The sequence below is a fragment of the Drosophila tropicalis genome, unplaced genomic scaffold (assembly GCF_018151085.1).
Source record: "Drosophila tropicalis isolate 14030-0801.00 unplaced genomic scaffold, ASM1815108v1 contig_573, whole genome shotgun sequence".
NCBI lineage: Eukaryota > Metazoa > Arthropoda > Insecta > Diptera > Drosophilidae > Drosophila > Drosophila tropicalis.
The window spans coordinates 2909378-2932613 of NW_027173049.1; the positions used below are offsets into that span (position 1 = coordinate 2909378).

The window sequence follows — 23236 nt, forward strand, 5'->3', positions numbered from 1 at the left end:
GTACTATTAAGTTCGTGTTAGCAATTTGCCAGTCCAAGGAAAGCGAGTTAGCAACAATTGTACATTTCTCTAACGAGCTATGGATTATTCAAAGATGTGATTTTACCAAATATATATACATAAATGTATACCTTTGCATATAGTCATATACAGAAAATGCGTATATATATTTGAACTAGAATTAACACAAAAAGGCAACACTTATACATACACACACACATAAATGCAAACGAATAGTTATAATTTAGAATGTTCTTTTTTTTGGACAAGTGTCATTGATTTCTGTGATTACCTTTGTTTTTTTTTAGTTGAGTTTATGGAACGTAAAGTGCAAGTAAAAGGTGAAAGATATTTGTATGACTACACAAATTGTATTTACAAAATCAATAAAATATAGCTCAAAATCTGCGGAAGGCTGTTATTATGTATAATTACATGCTTACATGTAAAGATAGACTTAACCATAATACAAACGAATTTATTGAACTCACTTTGTGAAATTTTCATTCGGATTTAGGTGAACAAACAGAAAGCTCAAATCTGGTTTAAAATCATGATTTTCGAGGTGAATCTGTTTTGAAAGACATACACACATACATATGTGTACATTGTACATACATACATATGTGTTTAGCAATTAATTTAGCAAATCGTATTAGTGCATCGTAATTTTTCAATATCGAATTTATAAGAAAAAGGAACCTGTTTAACAGGATCCTTAGCCAAAGCAAAAAACAGTTTTAATCGCTGGAAGAAAACATCATAAGTAACCAAAGTATTGTATCAGTTTTGTCAAGTTTTTTATGTCTAACATAATCGTAATTATTAATTTATATATACTTGTGTATGTCTAACCAACTGTACATCATTAAATGCATGAATTTAACGCGAAATCAAAAAGTATCAAATAGAGTCCTTTTGGTTAAAAACCAATAATCGTGGACAAATAACAAGCAACAATGTATGAGCTAAATGCAATACATACCTACATGTAAATGTTTATTTGCATACTTATGTAAATAGGTACATATGTTTTTAATAGTATATAAGCATATTTAAAATCTTGAATCTATACATAAATAGGTATGGATATACATATGTAATTTGAATTGTAAGATTGTAATTTTTCTGTGTTACCTAATTCGGTTGCCATGTCGCTGATCCTGACTTTAACCACATCTGACTGCTCGCTGGAAGTTTTGCTTAATGGCTATTACTTATTTATACTATTAATTAAAAGACATACTTACACATACAAACATAACATAGTTACACTATATATCAATAAGAACTTAATTATTAATGTTTTAAGAATCTTGATGTTTGTGGTGTTGATTAAAAACCTCAGGAAAAAACATTTCAACATGTACATATTTATTGTACTGCCTTTCTAACAGGACAAACTTTCGACCCATAGGTTGGACAATACTTATCCCATATCCGGCTCATTTGATTCGACAGTCGGGTTAAACTTGAATACTTACATAGGTAATGTGCCTTGGCATCTTAAACTACGCCATGATGATTTCGATTATATATATGTATGTATGTGTTTATATACAATTTTTATTTAATTAGAAGATACAATTTGTAGATGTAAACATATACATAATGGTTTTTTAATCGTACAATTTCAAAAAGATTTTGTTATGATTTAATTTTCATTTTCTTATCATTGATTACATAATTTGTGAATTATTGTTCGACTTGTTTGGTTAAAGTAAAATTTAGTCGAAATAGAATTTGATTTTGTATTTATTATTGTTGTTTCTCGTTTGTTTTTATGATTAAAATATAGATGTAGTTTACTTTCTTGATATGGCGACAAAGATATAAATTGCATTTAAGCTTAATAAACTTCCACAGAATTGCATAAAAAAAGATTGGTCTATGATGATCTCGACAATTTCAGAATTGCTTAACATTTACGTATATAGACGACAATGTTAAGCAATATCGTGAGATCGATAGAAACATATACGAAACTTTAACGATTGTATACATCTTTTCAGCATAGATTTCATTTTTTCCGAGGGAATACAAACACAAAAGTTCTCAATCAATATGAGAAGTGCGATTCATTCATATTCAGTTTCATTTTAAATCAAAGAGAAATTAGTTAACAATTCATAAGTTATATAATAATAGTTAGTAGTGTTGTTGGTTTTTATTGCAAATGTTCAACATTTAGGCACAAAATATATTGCTTTTCAATTGGGTTTAAAAATGATTGCATAGTTATAGGTTTAGAATATAGAATAGAGTTGAGAACTCGGGTCTTTTTTAGGTCCATTTACTCGATTGGAGGTCTCAAAGTAAAAGTAACTAGTTATTAAAGATAATACATAATATGTCTGCGCTTTGCTCGTTAGGAATCATAGTTGAAAAAAAGTAGTATAAGTGAAATAGGAAATAGAAAATGTGGGTGAGAGAGAATTGGAATTTATGTAGAGGAAACAGTTTTCTTCGGAGAATTGGGATTGGACCCGGAGTTGGTCAGTACAGTTTCCTTGGCTCGCTCGTGCTCGTCTTGGAAAAAGATTTTCGTAATGACAACATCGCCAGTGCTTAATGTCTGCGTTTCCGTATCTACCAGTTTAACCACTCGTTTGTCCAAATGACGTAGAATCGGTGTCACACTGCGTTCTCCATGGCAATTGCAGTTCTTATTGCTGAAAATGAAAAATCAAATAGTAAAACAAAAGTGGAATGCAAACATACTTACTTTCTTGTTTTCTCGCGTACGATTTGCAGGTTCTCCGTGGTTGCAATGCTCGAGCCCAGTTGCTCTTGCATTGAATTAGATGCTACAATCTGGAAAAAAAAGAAAACAATGATTAACGAAAACTATACACTTGACGTAAAGTAAGTGTCCACTTACTTGGTCACACGGCAGCGATGTGGCTGTGGTTAGTATTGCCTCCAGCTTATCAATGCGTGCAATGCGGTCCATGGACTTATTCTGTAGAATTTCCTCCAACATTTGCATAGACTCAGTCAGACTAGGTGGCTCCGAGCTAAATCGGGGCGAAAAAGTTCCCGATAGCGAGTTATCAGATGGAACTGAGTCCAAGCTGGGAAAAGCGTCATTTTCGTTCGGCTCTTGTTCATCCTCGGAGTCACTTTGATCCCTAAAAAAGCAAAGAAATATCAATTGAACTACGCATACTCTTTGCACCACTCACTTGCTGGGATTGCCTGCAGACTCCATCTTCTCAAGTTTCTTAGCCACTTTATAATAGCCTTTTAGTCGCTCCTTTTCATCCTCGGTCAAATCCATATAGCTAAAATGAGAAATTTAAATTGGGGTTTGATCGGTTTAAAACTTACTATATGACTTACCGCAACAGACGAATCTCCCGATTCGAGAGGACAATACTTTTACTGGATTGTCCTAGTTTCTGCTTAAGATCAGAGACCTCAGTGCTGACCTTGCGCTGTTTCTTGCGGATTTTCACCTCATTGGGTTTGATTTGCATTAAAATTTGTTCCGTGCACAATTCCGATAAGAGTTGCCTGTTCTCAGGTTTGATCTGTCTCGCCAAATTGCCAAATAGCTGATCATGGATTAGAACTAGAACATCTCCAGCCGCATAAAGCATCATTTCGCGGGTTAACGGACGTTTGGCCCAAAACTTCTGATCCCGGCGATAGATTTGCTTCAGTTGATCCTTGATAGGATTGCATGGCGCATTGTATTGCTCGCACAGCGAGTTCAGAGATATGTACTTGGCCTTATAGACCTGCTTGCCGTTCTCCTGATATTGTAGGATGGCATGTGCCGCCTGCGTGTCAAACACGTTCCGTAATAGGATACCAAACTGGAGATACAAGTTGGCAGCGTCGTTGCGGCAATCATGAATGACCTTAATGACTTGTTCGTGTTCTAAAAGTGTCTTAAGACCGCCATCACTGACCATAGCCGGACATGATTGCACATCGAAGAGAAAGGCCTCACCACGGCCTGTGCCAATTTCAATAAGAGTGATTTCGCCCTTAAGGCCAAGATTGATGCCTTCGCAGTCTAGCGAAATCACAATGCTTTCATTTTTGGCTGCATATTTGAGCAAAATATCGGTTACAAATACTGATTGCTTAACATTAGCTATAACTGTAGTGTTTTGCAGTACTTTGATCTTCCACGTGTCGCCCACAAAGTAACTGTGACTAGGTGACTGATTGGCGTTAGTCTGATTGGCATTACTGGGGTTCGAATTCGCTAGGATGTTGTGCAAGGGACTTGACTGAGGGGAGCCGGGCGCAGCAGCTGAATTAGCCGATTGCTGATTAGCCAAACTTAGTTTGTCCTTTTCCAGATTCTCGGCTAAAGTTCGTATGACCAGAGTATTGATACGTTGCTTTAGTGTCTGATTGGCATTCAGACGCTCCGTTGGGCTCAGAGTAGACGACTGCAGTTGCTGCTGATGACTCTGTTGATGTTGCTGCTGCATTCCGTTGTTTGCAATGGGATTAGGTCCCCCAATTGGACCATAGCAAATATTCGAACTGGGGGGGATAGTTATTCTCACACAGATTCTCCAGCTTTACCTCCGACATAGGCACATAGCTGTCAAAACCAGAATTGGGCTCTGATTTCGTTTGACCCAAGCCCTGCTGTTGTTGCACAGTTTGACCGCTCACTAATACATTTGACACTGGCGCGTTCAGCTTAAAGTTGGGTGACGCTATGTTGCTGCTGTCTACACTGTTGTTGTTATTATTATTATTGTTGTTGTTGTTGTTATTGTTGAAGCTGTTGCCTATGTTACTATATTGCTGTTGGCCAACGTTATTATTGCTACTATTGACATGGCCATTACTGCGAAGAGACGGACTCTGCAATCGCTGTTGAACCGAACTAATCTCGGTCTTTTGGCGGGAGTTCGCCTGATGGCTATTATTGTTTATGACATTGAACTGCTCACGAGTCTGGGCTTGGGCCTGCTGTATATGGGTGTCACTGAGCTTGGGCTTCTGCAGCAAAGTGACTAGATTGGCTTGTATGTGAAAACAGTCGGAAAATAGTTTCAGGAACGAGCTAAGATCACCGGGCGTCTTAAACATACGCAGCCATTGATCTTGCGGAAAATTGCTAGTAAGCAAATGGAAGAGTTGATCGACCAACAATGGGCCCTTTATCTCAATGCATTGGGCAAAGAAGTCCAGCATCTGTTGAGTGCCTCGAGTGTCAATATTCGACTGAGGCAAATGCAAACGATCACGCGCAGGTAAATCCGTCATATTCTCACAGCCTACCAGCATAACATAATCATCGACAACCTTAAAAGTGTCGGTGTGCTTCATCAAAAAGTCTGTGAATTCCTTGATGTGCTGGCCTGGAATGGCATACGAATTAGTACACGTTCCATCAAAAAATTAAAAGAAAAACTTTAATTGGAAACTTACCCGAAATATGCCGCACTTGGGGCGATGCCTGCGAGCGATGGCCAAGTAAGCTTCTTACTGGCACCTCGGCAGCAGCTCCATATTGCAGCATCTTGTTCTTAAAGTAGTCTTTAGCCTCTTGTATGTAGTCTCGTTTCCCCCGTAGCTGCCATCATCCGCATTGGTGTGCTGATAGGCGTTCACCTGGACATAATCACCGTCGACCAGAAATATCGATGGATATTGGGCGAGAAACTTCTTCAGACCTTTTGTGTTCAGATGATGGGGAAATGGAAAAAGGATATAATTAAGGATTTGATGTCAATTACAATTAAAAGACCCATTAGGGCGAGTTAATGCAGTAAAAGTGTAAAAATATTGCACCACCAGTCACCACCCGTCTCCACCAGTCAATCTAATTTATTATCCACAAGCTTTTAGTTTGGTCTGAAATCAAATTATGTCGAACCCACAACGGAAAAGGATCCATGGCTTTTGATGATTACTTTAAGTGAATTGACGGTACTTGTAAGTTAGTTCGGCACATTACTGTGTTACCTTCAATTGAGACGAAGCTTTAAGTTTAACGAATGAATGAAATCGTGTGTTGCATATGCCTGGATTCCCATAATTAACATCATTGTTGGTAATTGCATAATCACAAAAAAGACAGCTTTCCTAGACACACAAATGTACAAGTTTGTTTGTTGTAAAGTTGGCAAAAGTTATTCGATTCATAGTTTTCCCACTGCCATCAAAACTCAAAACTCCTAACTGTCGTACACTGAACAAAATGAAAGTGTAAGTGAAATTTCTGCATGAATTACATGTAAAATGCCAAACGTTGATTTCAGTAAGTTGTAAATCCATTTACAGTGTAAAAAGTTTTCGTAAAATGAAAAGTGAATGCACTCAATCCATGAGATAGACAAACGCGACGGCTGCTTCGGCATCGCGAGCTATTTATTTGATAAATCAGGTCATATTTGGCTGACTGACTGCCGACAATGGCTCTCCGTCGACCTCTGTTCCAGACCTGTTTCTGTTATTCTTCCCCTATCCCTGCTCCACGAAAACAATTGTTAGCATTGCGATGAGTACTCAACTATATACCCATATGTTTCCTCCCATCCCGTCTATTTTCCATTGTTTGTGTAATATGATGTGACACGGCAAACGCGCTATAACGACTGATGGATACCAAATAGGGGAAGGAGAAAGAGAGCGTGGTAAGTCTATTGCGTGCCAACGGGGCAGAGATTCAGATTCTCATTGTTGTTGTCAGACTAACTTAGCAACATGTTGGAAACAAATTTAATTCGCTTCAAAGTGAATTTCGGGTCATATTTTCCAATTCGCTATCTTTCACTAATCGAAGGCGAAGACGATCTAAAGATTTAACAGGACGAATCCTGCCAAATGAGCCTTGAAATTGACAAATTGCTTAAATAAAACGTGTGTCCTTTAACATTATGCTAGTGGGCAAGCGGCACCAGGCAAAGCCTAAGGTGTCAGCAGCAACATGTGCATAATTCAATTTTATGTTTACTTAGAGAAATTGAAATTTTTCCAAGTGACGCAAATCGAAGTTCATAAAAATTGTAAGGAGGCTGATATTAATATTTATCGAGGTAGGACTGGGGGTTTTGGAGCAGTAAATTCTAACCTAAATATTTGTATATATAAGTAAAAATCTATTTCCCATCCCAATTTGCCCAACACAAAACTCTTATTGTACATTTCATTTCTGTTTGTGTGAGTTTAGCCGCATTTCTTGGCAAACAACTTGCTTGGCTTTTCTACCCTTTAGTATCCCGTTCTTTGGCATAGGGGTATATCCGCACCTGAGAATGCAAAAGGAAATGGATACGAAATCAACGATTACGCACCCAAATGGAGCACGGAGGACAAGTGCTTAGGATGCACAGGGTGTGTTAAGTTCGGTTTATTGATGGATTTTTTGTGCCAGCATGGAGCAGGTGGCACAGTGATGGGGGTTGAGTGTACGGGGAAAGGAGCTAAGTGGGGTGGCATTTTTTACGACTCGACCCACTTGGACACATTTTGTGGCAATTTTCAAAATGCACTAAGGACACTTGCTATAAATTTATGTATATTTATGCTTACTTATTGGTAGAATGTGTTGTAAAAATTCAGGTGGGCTAAAAAGGGTTACACCTACGAGTGTTAAAGGAGTAGGTATGTACATACATATGTATGTATGATGGTGGAGAAACATAAATTTGGGATTTTAATGGTAAATATTAGACGAATATGTTAAGAAGAGTTTTTATTCCCATTCTTTCCCCTAATTAATTATAAACTGGCTGTCTGAGTCATTATGCACAAATGGCACCGCAACTATATGTAGATTCCCCAATTTCAGGATATTGTATACATATTTCTAAACAAAAAAATCTGCTTTTATTAACAAAAAATGAAACGAAAAAAGTAAAATAGATATGAGTTTTATTGGGTTGTTCAGGTAATGATTAAACTACTGTCGCTCAATCCAAACATTTGGTTATTGTTATTTGAAAATAACTTTGAAATTTATCAATATGATGAGCAAAACCAAGCCAAGGTTTTCGAATATTTTAAAATATTATAGCGAAAGATCCAAGTTTCATCTCAGTAGCTTATCAATTAGGGATGTAAAGTTGATTTGCCTAGACGGCCAGACGGGCACGGGTTTATCGACTAAAAATCTTGATTTTTTTAGCAGCATATACAGTGGTATTAAGATCCGCTCTTCATCCTGAAATATGCACACATTTATCCTGATATCTGGGTGGTAATTGACAAAGTTGAATAGCTAAAGTCGTCCCAAAATGAATAGAAGAATTTAATAAAGTACTACCACTAACCATAGAACACATAGATGGGACAAACTCATGTTTTTTTGATTGCAAACGCTAGCCTAGTCATGGAACCCCAGAGAACTTCGGGAAAACCCGAACGCTCGTACTCTCAATGAGAGCGTAAAATGGGGAGAGGGCCAAGCAGCTACAAAAATAATTTAGTGTAGCACAGACTACAGAACGATGAAGGCAGGCCTATGTCGCTTGTGATTTCGTTCTGTCTATGTATGTGTACACTCGTCGGTACATGCTCAGGCTTCGTAGTGTGTATGTGACGTGAAGTTGTACAACATCGCATTTCAATAGCTCGCTCGACCAAAATTTTTAATTTTCGACAAAACAGCGACAATGCGAATAGGATATGCCCCTGTCGAAAGAATATCAAGAAATATTGGCCCTAGCTTCGTATGTATCCCGGTGGCTGTGCCGATAAAGTGCTCGCTTGGCTATCGGAATGTCCCTGGTTCGAATCCCAACTCGTACTCGTTAAAAAGCTTTTCCTTTGCCTATTTTTTTATTTATATAAAAATATTAAAAAAAAAACAAACCAAAAAGAAACAAAATAAAAAAATAGACAAAAAAACCTTCGTCAACGATAATCGAGAGTTTATTTCTATTTTGTTTTTTTCCCTTTTGTTTATTTTTTTATTTTTATATAAATAAAAAAATAGGCAAAGAAAAACCTTTTAACGAGTACGAGTTGGGATTCGAACCAGGGACATTCCGATAGCCAAGCGAGCACTTTATCGGCACAGCCACCGGGATACATACGAAGCTAGGGCCAATATTTCTTGATATTCTTTCGACAGGGGCATATCCTATTCGCATTGTCGCTGTTTTGTCGAAAATTAAAAATTTTGGTCGAGCGAGCTATTGAAATGCGATGTTGTACAACTTCACGTCACATACACACTACGAAGCCTGAGCATGTACCGACGAGTGTACACATACATAGACAGAACGAAATCACAAGCGACATAGGCCTGCCTTCATCGTTCTGTAGTCTGTGCTACACTAAATTATTTTTGTAGCTGCTTGGCCCTCTCCCCCATTTTACGCTCTCATTGAGAGTACGAGCGTTCGGGTTTTCCCGAAGTTCTCTGGGGTTCCATGACTAGGCTAGCGTTTGCAATCAAAAAAACATGAGTTTGTCCCATCTATGTGTTCTATGGTTAGTGGTACTACCAAAACATTTGTACTAATTACTTTTGAAATTTTGTCGGCAGGGGCGAACCCTACTTCATGCACACTGCTCATCTGGCAAAATAATGAACAGCAAATTTATTTGGTAGGCCAAAAATCAATGTTTTTTCCCTCCGCCATCCCCAGAGCCCGTTACCATACATGCTCTCATGGCCATTGAAACGCAGGCACGCACGCAACCGTCAGGAGTTAAAGTTAGGCCTTAAAGGATTTTTTGACTCTGGGGGAGGGCATGATGATGGGGGCATTGGAAGTCGAGAGAAGAAAACAGAAATTGGTTGAGTGACTGGCTGACTGTCGGATTGCCTGCTGTTGTCGTCATAAAAACGTTTGGTTTATTTGTGTCGAAAATTGGAATGTGTAACGGAAATGCAAAACGTCAAATGAGGCAGAATAAAGACTTAAAGAAGAAAAACAAGTGAAACGTGTGGAAAATCAAGAAGAAAACGAAGGCGAAACCCCAGCTTAGCTCAAAGGGAAACCTTTTTAACCCTGTCACAATCGATCATGTACTTAGATAATCATTTATTTTCAGTTACACCAACAGCTCATGGACGTACCCTCTTTTATCAAACCCCCATCGATTGGTCAAAATCGTCAGTTGAGGTCTAGTACCGACACTCACACACCCTGCACCCATCTAATTGCAAGTGCTTTAGCATTCAGAGGGTATTATTGATTACTGATAGATCTTATTTAATGGTATTTGATCAAAATCGCATACTATGACATACATATGTAGGTAGTCCTTTTGGGTATTTCTCGGGTTTTTAAATGGAAATTTCAATGTTTTGTTTCTTTGACTTCTTTTTTTTCCTAAAACGAAAATTTGTTGTCTGCAATTTTATTACAAATTCACAAGAGAAGAAGCACCGTAATAAGTTCCATTCAGAATTCCAAAATCGGTGTCAAAGATTCAATTAATGCCCTGTATGGTATTTTTTCAGAAAAGTAGGTGAACAAGTTTAAAGGTTCCTAGGTATAAAATAAGACAGGATCCATAGAACTTAAATTTCTCAGATTGAGGCTGGGCATTAAAAGAGTGTCAAGCGTTGACAAAAATACCTCAATGCACCCGTTTCGCTTACAGAGTATACAATCCGGTTAGCATACGACACTTGATCGTACGTGAGTCGATGGAAAGCCGAAGAGCTAATTATATGATTGGGCATAGAAACAGCATCTAAACAACGTTTTGGCGTTAAAATCGCTGAGAATGAGGTTAAAGATATCTTTATTTAAGAAAACAATTAACAGAGTTTTGAGAGTTCTCTCTTGTGGCAAAAGAATCAATTTATACAAATTTTTACTCTTTAAAAAGACACAGAAACACAAGGTAACCCATGTCAATCGTTGGGGAATATCTATGGTCGTTCCAGACATTTATTATTGAAGCAACAATTGGAACCAAAAACGTCATGGTATAGGAAGGCGAGGAGTGAGACATTTTAACTCAAGAGTATCATGCAATTTTATTGAAATTCATTTGAACATTTTTGTCACGTAATCGACACTTTTTCTATTACGAAATTTTCTATGCTTAACAGCCACACACTCTCACCCAATCCAATCCTCGGCCCAAAGACTCCGATTGAACCGCCTTTTACACACATTGAGGACAAGGCAGAAAGGTCAGAAAGGGATGAGGAAGCATTATCTGGGGTATTGCGTGTCTTAACGGTTAATACATACTTACTGCTAGTTCTAGCCAAAATATCACGTTGACAAAAATGGTCAAGGCATAAAATATGTTTATAGGGATTTTCATACAGGTTATATCTCCCTTTTCTTCCTCGACCCCTCGGGACTAAATATTTGCGAGGCTCTAATGGGACATAAAGAAGAGATGGCCGCTTTTTCAAACAACTCCAATTAATCTTAGTCTTTATGTCAACTAAGGTTTCCATTTATTTTTTAGATTTTGAAGCCTAAACAATACATCCATAATTTAAAATGTTATATTGAAGTTGCCAAAAGTATGTTACAGTCAGAAGGAAGCTTTTCCGACAGACCCACCACATTGTTACTGCATTTGGTTCTAGTATTTTAATAGTTATAAGTATGTACTACGTTGTTTACTTGATGCGTGGTATACCAAAAACGACGCAATCACTAACTTCATTTCCTTATCCACATGTGATACACCTATTTAGCGTGCCTGACTGTAATTCCAATTTTTATTTTATGTAGAATTTGATTTCCACAAATCAATCACAGGGTTATATTCATATTTTTTCTTTTATTTTGGCAAACGCTACTTATTAGTAATTTTTATACCATGCACTCTTATAGTGAATTGGTATATTTAAGCCGCCAAAATGTATGTAACAGATAGAAGGAATCTTTTCCGACACCATGAAGTACATATACATATATATTCTTAGTCAGCATCAACAGCCGAGTCGATATAGCCGTCCGTCTGTCCGTATCAACACCTAGATCTCAGAGACTATAAGAGCTGGATCCACCAAATATGGTATGTAGACTCGTGTTGTACCTACGGTGATCAAGTTTAATTAAACTTTTGCCTAACTTTGCTCAAAAGTTTTGCCAAGCGTTCCTGGTCAAATAAAGCTGATTTCCCCCAACACTAACCAAACTAAACTGGTATGTAGACCGAATTTTTCACTACTATTAAATTTTATTGAAATGGGACTAATAACGTATTTTACTAGGTGGTCTATTAGAGCGGAGTGGGCCGTAGTCCGGTGGCGCCGTAAGTAAAGAGCGTAAGTGAGAAATGAAGGTAGCATATGCTTGCTTTGAAGCACGTGGAAAAAGTTTATAATCATATGTTTGTATATACATTTGGTCTTCGCATTTTAAAATATTTGGTTCACGTGAAGTCGACGAGGCTTACTTGCTTCATTTAAGTAAACATATACGCCGCAAGCTCGTAATTTTGAACCGCTTTTAATAAAGCATAATGCAATCGACGCAGAATGGCCACCATTTATAAACGATTTTTTGTTTAAAAATCTTAAAAATCTCAAAATTCTGAATTTGCTTCGGTCCAGAACCACATCTATGCCGGCTTAAACTTTACCTTCAAACGATTTTGTGTCAAGTTATTCTTGCGCAAACAGCATACCTTTAAATATCTTTACAGAGGGTATTATACAATTGGTAAGATGTTTCTAACGCACAGAAGCAGACGTTACCGACCATAAAGTATACACATTCTTGATCAGCATGAAAAAATGAGTCGATATAGCCATGTTTGTCTGTCCAACCTTCCATCGGTGCGTATGCTTTTTACTTAATACTTACAATAGCCATCTTAAGAGGTATTGGCATGAACTTGGTATTTGAGCTCCATATAACCCGGGTAAGATATTGTATGAAAATTGTCAGTATCAAAACAAATAAATTCAAATGCTGGTTTTTTTTTAGAAAGTGTTCAAAAAACATGCTCCCAACCGTCTTAGCTCGTTTTGGAATTTATAACTAATGATCTGTAAAAATAGGTCATTTGTATGAATATGCAGAGTTCCTATGGCACTCTTCAAGAACTTTCTCTGTGTCTCATCCTGAATATCCTAAGCCAAATGTCCAGGGCTAGCTTCAACCGTGCCGATGTACATTTTTATACCCTTGCAAAAAGGGTATATTAATTTTGGTCAGAAGTGTGCAACGCATAGAACGAAGCATCTCCGACCATACAAAGTATATATATTCTTGATCAGCACGACGAGACGAGTTCAACTAGCCATGTCCGTCCGTCCGTCCGTCCGTCCGTCTGGATCAACGCAAACTCCTCCTAGACCGTAAGAGCTACAGTGCTGAAATTTTGCACGTAGGCTTGTATATACTGCAGGCGTTGTATATCTCGGATTCAGCCGGATCGGACCACTATATCATACAGCTCCCATACAAACCCCAAAGTCACGAACAGTGACTTTTCTCAATAACTTCGTTATTTTCTGTTATTATCGTGAAACTTTATATTAGAGAGATTATTACGCCTATAAACTACTGTGCCAAATTTGATCAAGATCGGGTGACTATATCATATAGCTCCTATAGGAACGATCGGTCGAAAACAGTGACTTTTGTAAATAACTTCGTTACTTTTAACGCGATTGCTTTCAAATTAAACACTTCTTAGTTTAATATATCTGTTAATGACTGTGCCAAGTTTGATCAAGATCGGGTGACTATATCATATAGCTCCCATAGGAACGATCGGGCGAAAACAGTGACTTTTGTAAATAACTTCGTTACTTTTAACGTGATTGTTTTTAAATTAAACGTTTCCTAATTTAATATATCTGTTAATGACTGTGTCGAATTTGATAAAGATCGGGTGACTATATCATATAGCTCCCATAGGAACGATCGGTGGAAAACAGTGACTTTGATTAATATCTTCGTTATTTCCTATGATTGTAGGCCATTCTTTCGCAAACATAAGCCTTTTTAGATAAAACGTTCTTCCACATTGATGGCTAATAGGTAAGGAAAGAGTTACCAAAAGGTTGCAAGGGTATACAAACTTTGACGCGGTCGAAGTTAGCCCCGGCCCTCTGTTTTTTTTTTTTTTTTGGTACTCAGATTTTGATAAAATTAGTTTGGTAACAACTAAATTGAAGGTAAAACAAATATTTATAACCAAAATTAGTTTTCGACCGATCCTTCCCATGAGAGCTATATAATATAGTGACATACGACAATTAACGGAACTTTTGATAAAAATCTCTGTTTCCGTTCTACTTTACAATATAGTACATATAGGAAAGAAAGAACACGAACAATCCATGTAACAAAGAATTGTATTTTAGAATGTTTTAAGTGCATAAAGTCAGTAGACTAATGATGTCTTTATTGAGTTAAAGCCTGATGCAGATAACCACAAATATAAGAAAAATATTTTAGTATACGGCAATCACTTAGTCGTCTTTATAGTGATAGGGATTGAAATTAGGCCATTTAACTGTAGGGTTGCTCGATGTACGGCGTTTAGGTGATGCAATTATCAATGTTAAAGAGTCACGCACACACATTTCGTTTACAAAGCAGGTTTAAGTCTTGTTGAGTCTTTATTTAACAAATCGCATAAACTGCGGTATGCGATTATTAAATGTTTCTAATGCTGCAATTAGTGGACTCAACACGTGTGGAAAATAAATCATGGAGTACAGAAAAAATTATTCAATTTCCTTTGCCAGCAAAGCTAAAAACTGTTAACCTATGAAGACTTTAAATTCACATACTTTTCCAATACTTTTATAGATTCATCCTGAAATATTCAAAATAGACCAAAATTTTAAAACCAAAGTAATAAAGTATGATCTAAATTTCCATCAATCTTCAGATCGATTTTCTGTATTCGAAGACACCTAACCCCCTTAAACTTCTAATTATAATGCCCAATGAATTTCAAATGAAAGTACATTGCACCTTGTTCGTCTGTTTTTGTTTCTGTTGTTTTTTTTTTCAAGTGGAATTTATTTTTGTAAGTTTGAAGTTTTTTCTATTTTTACACAACCGTTTTCGATAAGTAGTGATGATGTTTATGTGTAGGAGAGAGAATTAAAAATGCAAGCATTAATATGAACAACAAATGGACAATATGTAAGTCTGGTTTTTATTAAAGGTTTGATTTGTTGTGGTTTTTGTTACAAAAGAGTCTGTCAGTAAAAGGATTTCATACTGGTGCAATGGCCCTGCACTTGAACCCGCAGCAGGTGCACGCATCCATTCACTACCAGATACATATGAATCGGTCTCTTGTGTGTCTAGTTGCGGCTGAGGTATTTGTGCATTGTGGACAATCAAGTTTCTCATGTTACCAAAATGAATGAACAGAGTCACTTACCTGACTGACTGCCACCGGCGATTTGACGCATTTCCTTGGTGAACTCCTTATTGCCAAACTGACAGGACAAATCGTGGACAGTGCGTGGCTCGCCTTTATCCAATAGTCGTTCCAGAAAGAATAGCAATGTCATGTTGCGTGCCATTTCATATTCCATGGACTCCATGTTGAAAGCTGCAGTTGTTCAAGTGTTTTATCTTTATCCACTTCTTCTATTATCGTTTGCTAAATTATTAATCAACGGTCAACGCACAACAACAACCACTACAGACAAAACACGCCTCACTGTCACCGTCACGTTGCTTATCTGCAAAAAACAACGAAAAAGAAGACAAGAAAACAGGTAAAACTGAGTAAGAAAGTCACTTATGCAATGCGTCGTAGAAAATGTGTAAGCAGCAGAGGCTTAACTAATAAAATAAAAATAACAATAATAAAAAACAGAGAGTTAACTCCGGATGTTCCATACATTACTATTCATATATATCCACATTTGTTTACATACATACATACATACATATGTACATACAAACTTATGTACAAATATGAATATGCATGTAGTTGATTCGAAAATACGACAAAACGCAGCGCTGTCGCCAGCGTTTGATCAGACCCTATTTATACTGGCTAAAACCTAAATATGTATGTATGTTCTATATATCCGATTTTAGTCAAACTTGGGGATATGATGTTTAGCAGTAAAAACTATTAATAAATTTTATAAAGATTAGCTCATCCAGGCTATAGATAATTTAAATAACAGATTTGCACTGACGGACGGACGGACATGGCTATATCGACTCAGCGTATTGTAACGTAGTATTAGCAGGAATAAATATCAAAGAAGTTAAATTCGGCTATGCCGAAGTTTATATACCCTTGCAGTCCTTGACAATAATAATTTCACATGTTCAAAATTTCTTTTCTGCAACTCAATTCATTAATATACAAACAAAACAATTTTACTCTTCATACTATGTACAATTTGTTCTTCTTCTTCCCTCATTCCCTAAGCAAAGCAACGCACGCATACACATACAGTTTATGTAGCGTTGCGTCTGTGTGTGTATGCATGTGCTCTGTTAACAGATGGTGACGTAGTAGGCAGCAAGCAGAGCTGCCGGCAGCGATTGAACCGATTTATATAGACTGTAACTTGTGTTCTATTTATCCGATCAGGGTCAAATTTTGGGATCTGAGATTTTATATCAAATTCTATTATATTGGTAAATTTCATGGGGATACTCCAATTTTTGCAAAAATTTTTGTTCCAGAGTTATATGATATAGTAGTCCGATCCCAAAGATTTTCATACTTTATCTCACCCGGGTAAAAAAAAGCTCCCAAAAAAAATTTCATCCCGATAGCTCTTAAGATGGCTGAGTAAAACGCGTACGCACCGACGGACAGACGGACAGACGGACATGGCTATATCGACTTAGCTTCTCATGCTGATCAAGAATATATATACTTTATGGGGTCGGAAACGTCTCCTTCTGTGCGTTACAAACATCTGACCAATTTTATAATACCCTCTGCAAGGGTATAAAAAGAATCCGCAACAATGGATCTGGCTTGATAATTTATCGCTTTTTAGTAGTTTGGGGATGTACATGGGGAAGAACTTATACATATGTATATTTAAACCGCAGACAACAAAAACATACATACAAGTTAAGTTGGGTTAAGTTTAGTTTGGTTTTTTTTTATTTACTTAATACATTTGCACTTTTCCCATTTCTGTTTCTCTTTGGCATCTGCTCTAGGCTCATTTCAGGCTCTGGATCAGGCTTCCACATTTATTTTTATTTTGCATTTGTTGTTGTTCTTCCTTGCTAGTGTAATACACAATTGCACTCACATTAGTCACAGCTGATATGAGGAGTGTGGAGAGGAAACAGCAAAACTGCAGAGTAGTAAACTTTGCGTCTTGAATAATTGAGAACGACACGTAGCCGAAACTGGACAGAGTCACACACAAATATACATGCTGCAGGATTATCCTTGCGGCATTCCTTTCCGCGCTGTTCAAAATATCGATACGAACTGACTCGCAACACGGCTCCAGCAACAACAACCGCAGCCGCACAGCCGCAGCAGCATAAAAACAGGCGAATTCAGACAGTCAGCTGTTTGGTGGCTTGTGTGAAATTTAACAGGAGCGGTTTGAGTAAAACCATATGGCCGGATAATGATACAAAAATTGTATAACATCAGAGTATTCATCTCTTAGAAGCTGACCAGTATTCTCTTGCTGATTAAATGAATTAACTTACAAATCATATTAGTGAATGCTTTTTCAACTCAATCGACCTACAATCTTAAGCTGTGCGAATGCTACATAAAATTGGGCATAGTCATTAATAGGTATATTAAACTGACATATGTATATTAGTTTTAATGACAATCGCGTTAAAATAACGAAGTTATTGGTAAAAGTCATTGTTTTCGACCCATCGGTTCTAAGGAGCTATCTGATATACCCACCCGATCTTGATCCCAAATTTGATCAGTCAAAGCTGATAAATACTAATTTTTATGACAATAGCCTAGAAAATTACAAAGTTAGTGGGGCTTTATGAACTCGTCTCGTCGTGCTGATCAAGAATATATACATATATACGCAGAGATGCTTCCTTCTAGGCGTTGCACACATCAGACCAGACTTTTTGCAAAGGTATTAAAAACTGTGCGATGCGTTTAAGAAATATTTTCGTCCTTAATGTAACTGAAATTTAACAATGTCCTTCGAAATATAGTATTTATTATGATTACAAAAATTGTTTGGCAAATGCAAGCTAGTTTTAATTGCAGCAGCATTTAGTAAATAAACTAAAACTAGTCTAACAGAAAAACCTGTTTTGATAAACGCAACCTTAAGCCACAAGTGCTGTCGCTCCGAAATATATAGAAAAAGTTTTTGTAAACACTTGTTCGATTTTAACCGGTTTGATAAAAACACTACATAGAAAATGATACAATGCATAAGCATAGTTATGTACGCATGTGTGTATATAGAGTGGGGAGCAGGTATTGAGTCAAAACAGAAATAACAATATTGAATCAAATTGTAGGTACAATTTTTATCTTAGAAAATGTTTAGGAATCAAATATGCAGAACGGCCTAAAAAATCTGCGATATCTTTATGAGTTTTTGGTTAAAGTCTTATAGGAAACAAAAAGTTTTTCAGTCCTAATTTTTTTTCGGGACAATTTTTCCTGTGGTTCGTATGTAAGCAAAGGTACATATTTTCTTAATAATATTATAATTAAAGACGTCTATTATGTTGGAAACACATTACCAAATATTGATTCTTCATTTTCACCTGCCTGTCTCCAATTAACCCAAAAGAGACAAAGAAAAATGTATTATCAAGTTTTTAAAAATAGTAACCAGACTCCCCACCATTGACGCGGCCGCCTATCGACACTTACATATGCTTATTTCGAATGATCATGAAGAACTTGAAGCAGAAATAAGTCAAAAAATAAGCTTATAATATAATAATACAAATCTAATCGATCTGAATTATTTTTTAAAATGGAAAACTGTAATATTAATCTTAAATTCGGTTTTTGTAATTTTTAATTTTTGTCAACTGTAAACTGTCTAGACTGTCTGTCTTATCTTACTAATGTTTAAGTTGTAAGTGCTCATACCGACTTTTTAAAAGGTTTGGTTGTTTTAAGATCTTAATTCGATATATCAAAACAAATCAATAATCTCTCCGCCTGCGAGAGATATTTTGTATAAGAATCTAACACCTATGTATGTCCTCGAATGCAGTTGGAGTTCTCTATGAACTATCGGCCAACCCACCTACTGATCCTTAAGATTTTTGTCTACCCAGACTTTGTACTACCGACCGATCTTTTTTATGGGTTCTGTGCGTTAATCCAGACGGATGGACAAACGGTTTGATAAAAGGAAGGACATGGCTTTATGAAGTTGTCTCGTCGTGCTGATCAAGAATATATGTACATATCTGTATATATGTGTAGTGGTGATGTTTCTTATTAGAGTGAATAAACATATAAAGGTATCTAATTAGATTAAACTTTTTACTTTAAGTGCAATATTTCTGGTAAGAAGTTATCCATTCATTTTTACTTGTGTGTTTTAACTATCTTTTTCTTGACTCTATGTCTCTTTCTCACGCAAATAAATATATGTATATATATTGATAAACAAAAGGTAAACCGTTGACAACAAATACATACGTATATATTGAGAACAGCTAAATATATGTACATATGTAGAAGCAACAAAAATAATAACAACAACAACATTAATAATGCCGTCACATTCCTTAGCATGATTGGGCAGAGAGCGTCCAACTGGATAAGTGTGCGTGTGTGTGTGTGAAACAAGAAACTCTCAAGTCTTTTTAGACCAAACGCTCTCATATCGAACCAAAGAGTAGAAGAGAGGGAGGGCGATGATTGCAGCAGTGAGGGGGCGAATAAAGTGAGAGAGATGGCAACATAGAAACAAGTGCAAAAATGCCAAGCGACCATAAAAGAAAGGTAAAAATAATAAAAGAAAATATTTTGCAATATGCAAAAAGCTAAAAACAAAAGGCAATGTCAAGAAAGAAATGTTTATTAATACGAATACGAAAATGAATACGAATAGCAAAAGAAATAAAAGAGGCAAGTGGGCAACAGCGAACTAAACGAAACGAAATAAGACGAAATGAAAAAAAGGTGAAAAGAGCGCCAGCAAAATGTCGGTTATAATTACCTTCAAGCGTTCTGTGGTTGTTTTAGGCGAAATGTTAATGTTGCTTTATTTAGTTAAGTGCACTTGTAATCTATTCTTAGCATTAACACTTATTAAATGAAACACAAATATTGATATTGGTATGTAAACGCGATACGGATCCTCGCGTTGGGGATTTTGATCTTTAGCTCTCTCCCTCTTTTCTCTCGCACTGTTCTGCTCACTCCGTCTCACAGTCACTGTGCACTCACGACACGTTGTTGTATTTGTATTTAAGTAAGGCAACTTTTCTTAATTGAATTATGCATTAATTACTCGTTTAACATTTTTTGTCTGCTTTCGGCGTAATTTTAAAAAGAAACAACAACATGTAGCGCTCTCCCGTACTTGTTGTTATTGCTAATCAGGTAGAACTCTAACAATGTTTGTGTGTGCGTGGGTTTGCTGTTTGTAAGGCACGATAAACGTTATAAAAAAAACCGAGTTTAAACCACTTGTTGCTCCAATTTCAAACTCGAGCAACAGTTGGATTATGCGTCAATAGAATTTATATTAACTTAATTAAACAAATATCCGCGAGAAAACCAACAACAAAACACGGCTGCGTCGTAAAAAGTAGAGCTGGAAAAAACATCGATGGTACTATCGATACATCGATGGTTTTGTATTTTTATAAATCATCGATGTTTGGACAGCACTATCGATGTTTTCTATCTTTTACAATTCTTCGAGGGAAAAGCATATAAGTACGAGTTTTCTGTTTTGTATTTTGCAATTTAATTGGAAAGTAAATTTTACTTCTTTACAGTTAATATTATCTTCTTTACGAAAGTTTTAAAAAAATGGCCAACAAATTTCTATGTGTGCCTGCATCGTCCTGCGAGTCGGAACTACTATCTAGCGCGGCAGACCAAATAATATCGGATAGACGTTGCCCTTGGAAATCTTGTGTCGTAAAGAAACTTTTGTTTTTAAACAAAAATCTCAAAGATGATCCCTTACCCTTGTATTTTTATACCATACACCCATAGGGTGAAATGGTATATTAAAGTCGCCAAAATGTATGTAACAGGCAGAAGGAAGCTTCTCCGACCCTATAAAGTATATATATTCTTGATCAGGATCAACAGCCGAGTCGATCTAGCCATGTCCGTCTGTCCGTCCGTCCGTCCGTCCGTCCGTCCGTCCGTCTGTATGAACACGCAGATCTCGGAGACTATAAGAGCTAGAGCCACCAAATTTGGTATGTATACTCGTGTAGTATGCACATGTTCAGCATTAATTGGAATTTCGGCCACGCCCCCTTACGCCCCCAGGAATCACATAAAACTGTTTTTCTTAAAAAGTATGACAGCTAGAGACATCAAATTTAGTTTGTATACCCGATTAGTTAGTGCGCAGAAATTAACTGTTCAAACTTTTTGCCACGCCCCCTTACGCCCCCAGGAATCACACAAAACTGTTTTTCTTAAAAAGTATAATAGCTAGAGATATCAAATTTGGTTTATATGCTCGGTTAGTTAGCGCGCAGAAACTAATTGTTTAAACTTTTTGCCACGCCCCCTTCCGCCCCCGGAATTTACACAAAAGTGATTTCCTTAAAAACTATGATAGCTACCGACATCAAATTTAGTATGTAGACTAGCTTAATAGACGCGCAGATATTGGCTATTTAAACATTTTGCCACGCCCACTTCCGCCCCCGTAAATTAAACAAAACTGATTTTATCAAAAACTAACAAAGCTAAAGTCACCAAATTTAGTATGTATACTGGCATAGTATGCGCAGAGAATTTAGATATTTTCACATTTTGCCACGCCCACTTCCGCCTCAATAATATAGAAAAAAACGATTTCCTCCTTTAGTTTTTTGACTATCGCATTTAAATTTGGCAGACTAATTTACCTTATCTATTTCTACAAAACTACCAAATTTTATTGAAATCGGACTAGAAACATGCAAAATATGCGTATAAACGTATTTTACTACGCGGTCCACAAGGCCAGAATTGGACTTTGGCTAGTAGCGGCGCTAGAGTGCTCGTGTGTTTGTAGAGTGAGCGAGATAGCACATAGTATAAGACATGTAAAAACAATTTAATAGACATATGTACATTTGGTCTTCGAAATTTGAAATATTTGTTTTACCAGGTGTATGGTATACCCAAGTCGACGAGTCGACTTACTTGCTTCATTTTTTTTTTTGAATGGCAATAATTTAAATCAAAAGTAAAAGCGTTAAAAGAACGTATTTCTTTTAATTTTAGTTAGTTATAAAAAAAGTTACCAAATGAATGAATTGTTATTTACTAAATTTTAGCATATAATTAAAATATAACCCCAAATCTTGCTTAGTCGGATCGTTTTTATTCAGTATCGCTTTAACAATTGTTGCTATATCTCTTTATTCCATTGAGATTCGCGAAATAAATGAATGATTTTAAAAATACCGCGCAAACATCGAAACATCGATGTTTCATCGATGTTTGACGTTGAAAACATCGATGGTCCGAAACATCGATGTTTTTCCAGCTCTAGTAAAAAGTAGAGCTGGAGGTTCCAACGATGGCACCTTCGATACCATCGATACTATTTCATCGCTTTTATCGAGTGAATGCAGTAGCGATGGCCGACTGTCATCAATACGTAAAAAAATGTCGATTGTAAATACAAGCTGCGGCAGAAAATCAGCTAAATTTGTTTTAGTGTTGGTAAACGCCAATATCTTTAACGGAGTACGGCGCTGCCAAACTGTTATTCTTTTTGGCGCGTTGTTTAAGCTGTGTATTTTTTATAACTGTATTTTCTGTGACTTAACGTATTTCTATAATGTTATGTTTGGCAAGCGACAGGTGGTCGGTATACTTGAGACCTGTTAAACGAAATTGGAATAAGCTGCTAAATTAAATCTGTCTAAGCAAATGTAAGCTGGTTTATTTACCATAATTAAAATTTTATCTGAGAATATAGACTTCTATAAAAAAATCAATTAATTTAAATCGTGTTTCTAGTAAAAGTTATTTCACATTTCTGCAATTGTATACCATTTCAGAGGGTATTATAAAATTAGGCAAATGTTTGTAACGCACAGAAGCAGATGTCTGCGAACCCATAATATTCTTATCCCGTCTGTGATGCGTATCCCCTACCTATACCATTTACTCAAGGAACTGCGAAATGATAAATTCACCTACGGCATTTTCCGAACCTGGCCGAGGCCTTTCGATTAAAAAAAACGATACCCTG

General features: G+C 36.6%; 1 protein-coding gene across 1 annotated transcript; it reads right to left on the bottom strand.

Annotated features, from left to right (window-relative positions):
* Positions 1–2148: 2148 nt before the first annotated feature.
* On the bottom strand, positions 2149–20609 carry egl (Egl_like_exo domain-containing protein). The gene is given in 10 exon segments (XM_068287783.1): positions 2149–2672; positions 2726–2814; positions 2882–3131; positions 3186–3284; positions 3343–4511; positions 4513–5336; positions 5407–5541; positions 5544–5651; positions 15268–15574; positions 20012–20609. Coding segments are annotated over 9 exon segments (3069 nt in total). The 5' UTR covers positions 15434–15574; positions 20012–20609; the 3' UTR covers positions 2149–2443.
* Positions 20610–23236: the final 2627 nt, after the last annotated feature.